At 43.9% G+C, this 12804-nt stretch overlaps 1 protein-coding gene across 1 annotated transcript in view; it reads left to right on the top strand.

Annotated features, from left to right (window-relative positions):
* The first annotated feature begins 3499 nt into the window (after nt 1-3499).
* The window catches only part of Ces1g (carboxylesterase 1G), a 34841-nt gene continuing 25536 nt past the window's right edge, over nt 3500-12804 (top strand). Inside the window, exons 1-5 of the mRNA NM_021456.4 lie at nt 3500-3606; nt 5485-5689; nt 6977-7121; nt 9440-9573; nt 12178-12331. Of these exons, the coding sequence (NP_067431.2) occupies nt 3555-3606; nt 5485-5689; nt 6977-7121; nt 9440-9573; nt 12178-12331 (690 nt within the window). The 5' untranslated portion in view covers nt 3500-3554. The remainder of the gene's footprint in view (nt 3607-5484; nt 5690-6976; nt 7122-9439; nt 9574-12177; nt 12332-12804) is intronic.

Below are 12804 nucleotides of genomic sequence, written 5' to 3'. Positions count from 1 at the left end.
CAATTTAAATAATCCTACAGCCCCTAAGGAAATAGAAGCAGTCATTAAAATCTCCTAACCAAAAGAATCCCAGGGCCAGATGGTTGTAGAGGAGAGTTCTTTCAGACTTTCAAAGAACAGCTAATACCATTACTCTTCAAACTGTTCCACAAAATACAAAGAGAAGGCACAAACTCATTCTATGAGACCACAGTCACCCTCACATCTGTTCATTTTTCTAGATTCTTTTTCCATTGATTTTTAATTTTACCCCACTATGAGTTGATTATATACAAGAATTTGCTTCAAATATTTTGTTTGTTAAGAATGGCTTTATAACTCAGAATATAATCCATTTTGGGAAAAGTCCCATGGGCTATAGAGAATATGTATTCTGTAGTTGTTGAATGAGACATGGTAAGTATTTGATAAATCATTTCATCTGTGGTGGTTTAACTGTGAAGGCTCTTGGCAAATGATTCATCATCACCATTGTCATCATCATCATCTTTATTTTTTTTCTATTTTTTTGGTTTTTCGAGACAGGGTTTCTCTGTGTAGCCCTGGCTGTCCTGGAACTCACTCTGTATTCCAGGCTGGCCTCAAACTCAGAAATCTGCCTGCCTCTGCCTCCCAAGTGCACTGCCTGGCATCACCATCATCTTTATTATGTTGTTTTACTGTTATATTTATGATCTGTCTGTTGATAAGAATAGAGTATTGAAATGAAACACTGTATTTGTATGTAGACTTGTCTATCCCTTATGTTCAGTGATGTTTGGTTTATAAAACTTGGTCTAACAGCATTTAGGCAAGTAAATATTTACTATTGTTATATCAGCTTTGGATATTGTGCCTTTAATAGTATGTGGTAACCATTTTATCTCTTCTTATTAAATTTGGCTTGGGGTCTACTTTGTCTGACACAGCAATGGTAAGTTCATTTTTCCTTGCTTGGTAAATCATTTTCTCACTGTCCTCTTCCAATGCCTGTGTATGTTTATCACATAGTTGGCTGCTTTTCTGTTGGGTTTGAACATTTTTTTTTTTACCTTCTGTCTTAGTCACCTTAGGAGATCATTGGCTTACCAAGTTGAACATACTTGAGTCTTTCCTGGTTCTCAGTTGTTTATTATCTATTCCTCTCACAAAGTTCATTTCCCCCCCCCCCGCCCCCCGGGTTCCTGTGTTGTTTGTGACTGTCTTGTCCTTCCTCTGTGTTAGAACTTCCCCACTCTCCTTTCCTCCCTTTAAGCCATCAGTTCTCAAACTGTGGGTAGTGGCCTATTGGGGGGTTGAATTATCCTTTCTCAGGGGTCACATATCAAATATCCTGCATATCTAATATTTATATTGTGACTTATAACAGTAGCCCAGTTCCAGTTATGAGGTAGCAACGAAAATAATTTTATGGCTGGGGGTCATCACAACACAGTTGCTTACCTAAAACCAAGTTACTTGTGTGTATGCTTTCAGGGCTGATCATTTGGTGTTGGATAGCCAATTGTTGTGTCCTTACCCAGGTTAGCCTGGTTCTGTGCTCCCAACTCGTTTTAGTTGTGTCTTTGTTTTTAAACAGCTTAGTTATATTACAGCCAAGGAAATAAAGACATTTAGAAACAAATTAATCTGTCTTCACCTGACATTCAGCAGAGACTATTACCCTAACAGAAAATGGATTTCTCTCTTCCAAAGGGCTGCTGGGTCTTAGATCTATAGTATACATGCTATTTTCACATGTGGGATTTAGAATTGTGTGTGTGTGGAGGGGGCGAGGCAAGGAAGGGGAGAGGGAGGGAGAGGACAGTAACTAGAGATGGGACTCTTATAAATGAGGAAAATATCCTTAGAGAGTTGAGATCATTGAAAATCTTGAAGGCTCGACTGATTCAAGGCTTTCTCAGAAGCCCTAATGTATAGAGAAGGAACATAGCTCTTTCTCTAAACCAGGAACAAGTTTGGCAGAGCCAGTAATAGCCTGAACCCAGGGACATGAGAGCTTTTTCCTGATGTAGGAGAAGGAACACATTTACTTATCTAAAACCAAGAATTTACTTAGTAGAGACATTAATGGCTTGGATCCAGCACCTTGGGGAAGCTGTGGCTTTGGATCCTGAAAACCTAATTCTTCCTTCTATATTTATGGTTACAAGTCCCAATGCCACTGTGTGTTGGTCTCAAGCTTTTCAGATACCCTGCATTTCTCTTTTGCAACATTGCTTGATTAACTTCCTGCTGACTTCATCTCATTGTAAGATTGTTTCTGCTGGCTCTATCTGATTTCTCTCCCAGGGATAGTATATAAGATGCTATACTTCTTAGTAAATTTGCTTGGCATAACCCACTGCTTGTGTAAGATTTCTTAAGCCCATCTTTTCTATCTCCTTAACTCTGACACCCTGCACCTTGTTTCTCAGGACTCTATCATTCAGGAATGAATTGCTGGCCTAGGTCAGAAACCCACATGGCACAAAAGCTCAGAGGTTAGCCAGCTGGGAGGAGAACAGGGATAAACAAGAAGGGTGTGCGAGGGCAAAGTGGGAGGAGGACAAAAAAGGAAATAAATTTAAGGCATATTTATGAAAGTGCCACAATACTGCCTACAAATGATTTTAAAGAAGATACTGTAGACCCTTAGGCAGAACAGAACCCCAAACACATAGCTAAATTAGAAAATGATGCTGCACATGTTGCCTTGGTTACATGAGTGTGGGGCAGTTTAGTCTCTCACTGAAGAAAACTACATTCACAGATATCTGGGGGTGGGGGTGAGGGTGGTAATAGAGTGCTAGGCTTGCAGTTTTCCTTTCCCATTTTCTTTCCTGTAGAAGGAAATGCTAGTCATTGTGGTTAATGTTTGAATAATGGACGGATAATGAATAGGCAGATAATTAGACTATGGAGGGATACCTACTATGGGGAGAAACTGTCTCCAAACCCCTGTTCTTTAAAATAGTGATCTCTCTGACCTTAGAGTAGAGTAGAAGAAGACAGAGCACTTGATAGGAGTATTGTAAGGGCAGTATTTAGACATCAGCAGACCCTGGATAAAGTATAAAGACCAACCATGGGTCTAGAACTCAAGGAAGCACAAGCCCAGGGATGCCAAGAGATGTATTCAGATCATGGATCTGAGATGTTTGGAGGTTTTGATTTGTTCTAAAATTTATCATTGTTTACTGGAGATGTCAAATCAAAGCTTTTCCCTGTCTGAAGGCCTGCTGTGCTACTCTCTGCCTTTGGGAGGCCGACAGAACACTGAGGTTTGAATTCCAAAGGGGAGAAACATTATGTAAGATGTTCCTTGGTTAGTTTATGGACCTCTGTTATCTGAGAGCTGTCCAATGGCTGGTCAAATAAGAGAGAGAGTTTGTTTAAACTCTAGGTCGGTGTGACTAAGAAGTCCCATTAGGCGCCCAGAGAGCTCTCAGTCAGGAATTTTCATTTGGTGATTCTATGCAAATTGGCTTAGTGGGCAGGATTTCAGGCATGAGTTTATAGCTGTGGGGCAGGATCAGTGCATTATCTCCACCACCAGACACCTCACTAGACCCCAGAGCTGCTATTCTTCCATGATGTGGCTCTGTGCTTTGAGTCTGATCTCTCTCACTGCTTGCTTGAGTCTGGGTGAGTACTTCCGGGTGCACATTTGAAATTCTTTGTCCTGGGCCTTGGTGAATGCAGATGCATTCAGGAAAATTAAAAACAGATCCCATTTCTTAGAGGTGTTCATCCGCCAGACATGGACAGAATACACCAGTTACTCTAAGCTGAGGGCTTTGGAGTTTTATGTCCTTGAGTGAGGAATTTAATTTTGCCGTGCCTGCTTCTTCCCCATTGGGTTGCAGTCCAGTGTGAAATGAACAATTTTCTGTAACACTCTGAATACCGGCTGGTCTAGGGGATATTATATATATATATATATGTGCTTTAAAGTAGAGTATATCCATAGGAAGTTTGACTTGTAGAATTAGCCAAGAACTGTTGAGCATTGAAAAGGTAATTTCTTCCTGAAAATTTCCCGAAAAGGGGTGGGGCAAAGCAACGAAGTTATGGCAGAGGGAGATGCACTGGGTTATTAAGAAGGCTGAGGCAGAATGGAAGCTGCTGTCAAAGGTCTTTGTCATGGTTTACCCTGGAAAGAAGAGGGGAGACAGGGGACAGTGATGTAGCCTTTCCTAGTTGGGATAATTTCAGAGAATTTGAAGATTTAGAAGTTAGTCTATAAATTTCTGATATACATCTCCAGATCATTGCGTAACTCTTTCCTCTCATTATAGAAGTGTCTACTATAGCATAGAATCTTGGAAGTCACACAAAATAGCAATGCTGTTACCTATGGACATTTTAACACATATGTGTCTCAGGAAAGATACCTCATTGTGTCTGGTAACCTAAAAGCAAAGAGACTAAGCATAGGGCTTTCCTCAGTGCATGGCATGATTTTTTTATAACACTGTTTATAGCACTATCAGCTACTCTTGATAACAGACACTCTCAAAACTATGGTGGGCTTGTTGCATTGTTAAATCATTGGCCTTGAAGGAAAAACATCTCAAATAAAACATACCTTAAGTCAGAGATCCACAGCAGGCAGAAAGAGAACAAATGAGAAGCTGTGGGGAGATGAGGGAAAGACTTCACAGAGCAAGAATAGAGCTGAGGCAGTAGTTATGCAAAAGTCCAATACCCAAATTTTCTCCCTCTGCATGATCATGCTTAATGTTATGACTCGCCTCTTCTAGAACCTGAGTGATCCCATAGCTATTTATTGTGATTATTTACCCACTACATAAAGCTCCTTAACTAGGTATTTGGTATCCTTCTTTACACATCCCCAATAACACAGGATTATAATCTCTCCCCTTGGACTGACCTGGTCATATTCATATGCCATTTTCTTTTCCCAGAAGTGCCTTGCATGGTGCTGTCTCTAGCCCTCTGTGCTCCATGCTTATTCTTCATTTACTCTCATTTTGTCATCTCCCTGCTCTTCTCTGAGTCTGATGTTCTCAATGATGACACCAGCCAAAAGGCCTCATTCATTCTAATTTCTGTATCTCTCTTTTCCTTCTCGAAAGTCCCAACCTCTTTATTATCTGAAGAAAGTGTGTCTGTGGTCCTTCTCATGAGGTCATCCTCCCAAGGGTTGGGCCACTGTTGGTCATTGTCTCATTCAGCACACAGCTCAGCACTGAGATATGGATAAATGTCTCCAGCGGTGTCTAAGAGAGAAAGAAAATGATATGTTTATTCACAATGGACTTTTTTTTTTTTTTTTTGCAACTACTTTGGTTAATTTTATACATCCAGTTCCAATTTTCTCCTTCCATCATCCTTCTGATATAGGAAGAAAATTTCCTTCATCTTACATGAAAAGAAGCCATGGCCTAGAGGGTTGAGGTAGTAGTTAAGCTCACATGCCTACAAAGTGACAAAGCCTGCCTGGAATCCAGGTCTGACCATTTCCCTTCTGTTTCATCCTCATTTTCTCTTGTCAAACAGGACACCCATCCTTACCGCCTGTGGTACACACCGTTCATGGCAAAGTCCTGGGGAAGTATGTCACCTTAGAAGGATTCTCACAGCCTGTGGCCGTCTTCCTGGGAGTCCCCTTTGCCAAGCCCCCTCTTGGATCTCTGAGGTTTGCTCCACCAGAGCCTGCAGAGCCCTGGAGCTTCGTGAAGCACACCACTTCCTACCCTCCTTTGTAAGCCACTGGGGCCCTGTTTGGGGACCTTGTTCTTATAAATTGAGCACCAACTTCCTGAATGTTTTAGATGTCTTTCTATTGCTGTGTAGACACCATGACCAAGGCAATTATAGGAGAAAGAGTTGAATTTGAATGGGGACTTACAGTGTCAGAGGATGAGTCCATGACCATCATGTCAAGGGGCATGGTAGCACTCTAGCAGGCATGATGCTTGAGCAGTAGGTGAGAGCTCAGATCTTAAAACAATCATGGACCAACGGTAGGGGAAGTAACTCAGAATGTTGTGCATTTTGAAACCTTAAGCCTACCCCCAGAGACACACCTCCTCCACCAAGGCCATACCTCCCAAACAGTTTCACCAAGTGGGCATCAAGTATCCAAATGCATGAGCCTCTGGAGGTCACTCTTATTTAAGACACCATACTAAGTAACTGTCCGTGAGGTAGTTGTCTAACATCTGTGCTTCAATTTTTATTCTATAAAATGGGGAAAATAATAAATGTGTGTGGTTCATGTGGGTCTTAAATGACTTTTGCTCATAAAGAGTAAGTGTTTGAATACTTGAAGGACTCCATAATTGCCTCCATTCTTCTCTGTGTTGGACCATTAAGTTCTCCTATAAGGGCAGCCATCCATGATTGCTAGGCTTTGGAAAAGGCAGAACCTTAGCAGGGCAGGGCAGCAGTACCCTTAGAGTTAATACTTTTTTTCCTGGACCTGGCATTTTGAGTCTCAGTAGAGGAATTTGCCCAAAATGGCCCAGCTTATTCGTGGTTGAAGCAGAACTATGATGTAGTTTTTCCTAAGCTCCCTTATAAAGCACAATTCCTGACCTGTGCAGTGTATGTGTTTGTTGTTAGAGATTGTGCCATTGGTTGAATGAAAATATCTCAACGATAAGGACATGTTCTTCTGATGGAGTACCACATCAGTCTATCGCCCATAATAGAAAGCTCAGCAGAGGCTTGGACACAACATCTATCCTGGCCATGAAGAGAATGCTGTATTGAAGGACAGGCCAGCATCTGAGTTCTTCTCTCCTGGGCTTAGGGTATCCAAAAACTCTGGGAAGGAGAAAGACACCAAGCCCTTCTCTCTCTCTGCAGAGTTAGAAGGCATTAGAGAAGTCAAAGTTTCCCCCAGGAAACACATAGACCTCCCCACCACCCCTTACACACCGATACTAACTGCATGACCAAGTTCAAACCTGGTGCAAGGTTGAGCGGCAGACAGCATGCCCTACTTCCATCTGGTGGAAACTCAGGCGTTCTTTCTCCTTCCCAGGTGCTACCAAAACCCAGAGGCAGCATTGAGGCTCGCTGAGCTCTTCACCAACCAAAGGAAGATCATTCCCCACAAATTTTCTGAGGACTGTCTCTACCTCAACATTTATACTCCTGCTGACTTAACACAGAACAGCAGGTTGCCCGTAAGCATGGGGATCACTGGTCTAGACTTGTGGGTACTAGCATCTATAGCCTGTGCGCCACTGGAAAGGGACAAAGGCAGCTAGGGGCAGTGTCTTCACAGTCCAGGACTTAAGTAGGGGTCCAAGGCCTGTTAACCACCAAATAAGAGACCCTTTTTGGCCTGTGAGTCCCAGTGTATTAGACTCTTGGTGGAGACCGCCCTGATTCTGAGAAACAAATCGTAACCTTCCAAACTCTTATATTAACAATGACAGTAACCTCAAGTTTTAGTTTCTGGAGTGACAACCTGATTCCAGAGTAGCTAAGAAATAATTTCAACAAACTTAAGCTGAAAACACACACACACTCACACACACACACACACACACACACACACACACACACACACACACACACTCACGCACGCACGAGTGCATGTACACACTCAGAAATGATACATTCTACATGATAGTTTACATAAGTAGAAACTGAGGCTCTGGTGAGGGAAACTAGGACACACAGTGAGTAGGCAGGGCAATAGCATGGGTCTTTTAATATTTAAACCTGTGCTCTTTGATAAGGACTAGCAAAGGTAGCTGGAGTATCACCTTTCTACCCACAGTAACAGCGATAACTTTCATTGGCCTGAGACAAAGTTCTGAGGGGAGGAGCCTGTGGGAAATGAGAAGTGCTCTCCTTTGCCTTTTGTCAACAAGGCTGGATTTTACTGTGGGTCATTGCTATCAGTAACTGCCTCTGGCACAGGCTGATGCTGCAATGAATCAGCATTTCCACATAAACAAAGTGGTTTGGAAAGGGGCTTTTGGAAAGAACCAATCCCTGGGGTGTAGCAAGTCAAATGCCAAAACCCTGCCAGTCTCCATGGACAGGAGTAGGGAGAAGAGAGTTTGAACTTGGACTATTATTAGGGCCCACACATACTTTCCAATGTACAGGAAACGTGGGGACAAATGTTCATTCACTCAAACTCTGATTTCTTCATTCATTTCTTGTGTACACAGTGCCCCAAGCACAGCCATATTTCTGGTCAAGGAAAGCAAGGACATAAGCCACTGTCACACAGCCCTCCATGTCTTTAAGGACCTTGATATCATCAGCCTAGACTTACAAACTGCTCAGGTCGGGGAGGTCATTTCTCACCCTCACTGGCCATTGTCTCCAGCTTCCATAAGATGACCTTGGTTTAGTTGCTACTGGAGGTGGCATAGAACCTGCTTGTGTGGGCAAGGGTGCAGGGATTCTGGGAACCTTCAAGCAGGAGACCATCAATTTATGGACAGAGATCCAAGAGCCACAGGGACTGGGGTTAAATTCTGCCTCTGCTGTCATCTCTTGTTCCAATTACTGATTTACTGTGTCATGACCATAGGCAGCAGGGATTAGGAGCTCAGTGAACAATGCTGGAGCTACGTAGCTCAGTCAAGCCATAGGGTCTGGTGAAACCACACTACCACATTACATCCCAGGTGGCAAAGTGTCTTTGTTTTTTCACGATGCAGTGGGCATTATTCTTATTTCCATACGGTGGCCATTTCTTTGCCTTATTGCACTTCTTAGTTCACAGTATGCATTATGACTTCTGTTAAACAAATAGGATTTTGTAAACTCTCATTTCTTTTCTGCTCAATATGTACTTTCTCTCTCTCTCTCTCTCTCTCTCTCTCTCTCTCTCTCTCTCTCTCTCTCTCACACACACACACACACACACACACACTGCAAATTTTTGCATCCTTTCACCTTCAAGTTTTAGCAGTCTTTGGTACATAATGAGCCCTCAAATAATGTTACCCAAAGTAATAAAGACATCATGGAGAAAACAGAAGCAAGCTGGACTTAGCAGGGTGGGAGGAGTAAGGTGTGCTGAGGGAGCACTGTAGAAGTGGGTACCATCAGGCTGCTGTGCTCCTCATCAAATAGTCACCAACAGAGAAGTTCAATTTATCACTGGGGGGTCAGTGCTATGATGAAGTGGTAGTTCAAGGACTGCCTCTTGCTTTTATGTTCAGTTGGCTGAATAGTCTAGGCATGACGTCATGGGCTTGCTGGGAGAACAGGACCTCCTTGGTGTTCCCATGAAGATTTTCTAAATTTGCTGTCACTGAAGGATGGAACTGAGGAGAAATACTGGGACTTTGAGTGTTAAGGCTGATCTGAAGGAGTTGGAAAGGAGAGGATTGCCTGTTACAGCCTTTCAGGACACTGGTGTGTATTTTGGATGAAGTCCTTCTTGAGCCAAAGTCCAGATACAGGTGACCAAACTAGATGCAGTCTCTCCAATTCTGTTGCCTATGACCTATGTGATTATGTTCTTGTCCAGGTGATGGTGTGGATACATGGAGGTGGACTTGTGATAGATGGAGCATCAACCTATGATGGAGTGCCCCTCGCTGTCCATGAAAATGTGGTTGTAGTGGTCATTCAGTATCGCCTGGGCATCTGGGGATTCTTCAGGTGACATATTAATATTCCTCTCTATATATCAGTTCTGAAATAGGACTGTTTCTGTTACTGTAACAAAAAGCAAGAGACTATGACGTTATAGAGAGTTCAAACTTATTTAGCTTAGGTTTCAGATGTTAAAAGTCCAGGACTGTGGTTGCACCAATGAGCCACTGGAGATAGCTCTGAGGTGTGTTAAGGCATGATGCAAAACCAAAAGGAGATCTGAACATGTAAGTAGTTCACATTGCAAGGCAGAATGCCTAGGAAAGAGACAGTCTCCTTTTTGTAAAAACTTATTTATGTGAGAGACAATCAGAGTCATGTGAGAACTATCTTAGTTCCATCTCATGGCTACATCTCAAGGAACCAAAGAACCTTCCCCTGGGCCTCAGCTTTCCCAGGTCCTATTACTTCCAAATGCTGACAAAACATAGATCAGGACTTCCACACTGAACCATTGGTGGACAAACCATATGCAAAACCTAGCCTTCAGTATGAGTCCTTGTTACAACCCTAGTCAAAGCTCCATGTGTTAAGACCTAATATAATTATATCTATCTCCTGTTATAAACTGCTATTTGGATACCATGGCTATCCTTTACAGAACCCAGAGTGTTCTGTGAGACAGATTAAGTCACTTCAGTTCTCTATACAATGCTTCTGTGTTTTTTATAAAGACACAGATGTCCTTGCTAAGGCCTTTATTCTGATGGCATCTCATACCTACTACACTTACATTCTTGTTCCTGGTCCAGTGGCCTTTGTATCTATTGTGCCTCCCAACTGCAGTTCCCTTCAGATGCACAAAACACATGACCTGGTTCGTTTTCTATTGCTATGACAAAACACTCTGACCAAAAGCAACTTGGGGAAAGATAGGATCTATTTGGTTTATACTTCCAGGTCCCAACATATCATCAAGGGAAGTCAAAGTAGGAAATGTAGCAGAGGCTGAAACAGAAACCAGGAGAAAAGCTGACTATTGATTGGCTTTCTACATGCTTCGTACTCAGCTATCTTTCTTATGTAGCCCAGACTCACCTAAGTAGGGATGTTGTCTCTTCTACCCCACCCATCAGTCATGACAATCCCACAGACATAGCCACAGGCCAATCTGATCTGGGCCACCCATCAGTTGAGTTTCCCTCTTCCCAGGTGAGTCTAGACTGTGTTAAGTTGGCAACAAGAGCTAACTAGCACAACACATAGACATGATTCATTCGTGTTTCCAGTAAATAATACTGTCTCTATGATGTCTTCCCTTGTTATGCAATCTAAAGTCCCTCCACATAGACTCACTGCTGTCTCCTTCTACCCAATTCTGATTTGCCACTGTTATTATGATGGACCATGAAAGGCAGTCTGTGTTCTGGTCAAGTGAGGCTTACTCAGGAGACCCAGTAGAAAAATCTACAAGGGACCTAACCATAAGCTATGCTCCCAGACACAAGTGCCTGACAACACATCAACTCCTCAACTCCAAAATCCTGTGACTATCAGTCACATAGACAATGTCCCAAGCTCCTGGTATTCTGGCTACAGCCAGGTAAGCTCCTCCCCACAGTTACCTGGCAACAGCAAGGTAGCCTAGCTCACTATAAAAGGGGCTACTTGGGTCACTTCTCTCTCTCTTAAGCTCTTGCTCTCTCATTGTCCCTTACCTCTTGCTCTCCTTTTCCTCTTCCCTTCTTCCCTCTTTCCATGTGGCCATGGCTGGCTTCTAATTCTCCCTCCCTCCCTCCCTCCCTCCCTCCCTCCCTCCCTCCCTCCCTCCCTCCCTCCCTCCCTCCCTCCCTCCCTCCTTCCCTCCCTCCCTCCCCCTTTTCTCTCCCTCCCTCCCTCCCTCCTTCCCTCCCTCCCTCCCCCCTTTCTCTCCCTCCCTCCCTCCCTCCCTCCCTCCCTCCCTTCCTCCCTCCCTCCCTTCCTCCCTTTCTACAATAAATGTCTTCAAACCATGGACCCACTCTGTTCATCAAGACCTGCCTTGTTAGAGCAATAGAGCAGGTCTCCCTCTCAGAGACCACAGCTGCTAGCCAGACTCTGGCCCGTGTGGGAACCACCCAGTGCCTTCTCCCTCTGCCCCCTTTTCCCTTTGGTCCTGGGGCAGTCCTAGTCACCCCCTGGGTTCCCACCTGTTCTCAGCTCTTCCATGGTGTCTAGCAACATCTTGCGATGCCCAAGAGCAAGAACTCGTTGTCCCTTGACTGTGAGGCCCAGGGACCCTAAACTGCTCCCTCTCTACCCCTGTGGACTGGAGTTCCACGGATTCCCAGAGCCAGATGCCCACCCGGGTGGCATGGAAAACAGTTGGTAGTCTCCCGTGCCCACCCACCCAGAGCCCCGGAGCTCTGGCAGGACTCAGGTCATCTCTCCCACCCCCTTTATTTCCCCGCTACCGGTACCCCACATATTTTGTTTCCATCTATTGGCCTGTGGTATACAGCAAGGGCTAAGTGTAACCAAAGATTTCATGTGGGAAGAGCTGCAGGTGAACACTCTCATCAGTGATGTGGAGCCTCCCTTATTTCAGAGAACTTGCAGAGATCCCAATCTCCTTCTATCTCTTATGACACAGTCACAGCATCTTTACTTCTATCCACTGTTGTCTTACAGCACAGAGGATGAACACAGCCGGGGGAACTGGGGTCACTTGGACCAGGTGGCTGCACTACATTGGGTCCAAGACAACATTGCCAACTTTGGGGGCAACCCAGGATCTGTGACTATCTTCGGCGAGTCAGCAGGAGGTGAAAGTGTCTCTGTTCTTGTAAGTTTTCCTAATACTAGAACCCCTTTAGTCTGGATGTAGCTGCCAACAGAACCTCTTAGAGACCAACCAGTCCAGCTCTGGAACCTTTGCTCTCATGACCTGGGTTCAGGTTGACTCTACTTATTGCTCAGCATCAGATGGTGGATGCCTAAAGATTAAACTTTCTTTCTCTCCTAGGAAGCTTTGAGCTCAGGTTTATGTCATGGGCCACAATAAACACTAGTAGTATACTGTACTATGCCATTTCTCCACTACTGACTTATTTGAATTCTCTTTCTCTTTGTTAATCAGGCTAACATTAGGGTTGATTTCTCTTACAATGTGTTGGGAGTAAACTCCAAGTAGGTAAGGGAGAGACCATGAGTGTAATTGTTTGGTGCCCGGGGGTTATTGACACTGTGAAGGGACCCAAGCACCCAGAACAGGCAGAGGTGTCCTTGAATGATTTTTCCATGCCTCGGAAGGAAAGT

The sequence above is a fragment of the Mus musculus genome, chromosome 8 (genome assembly GCF_000001635.26).
Source record: "Mus musculus strain C57BL/6J chromosome 8, GRCm38.p6 C57BL/6J".
Taxonomy (NCBI): Eukaryota; Metazoa; Chordata; class Mammalia; order Rodentia; family Muridae; genus Mus; species Mus musculus.
The sequence above is the reverse complement of the archived record's forward strand: the minus strand, read 5'-3'. Positions and strand labels throughout refer to the sequence as shown.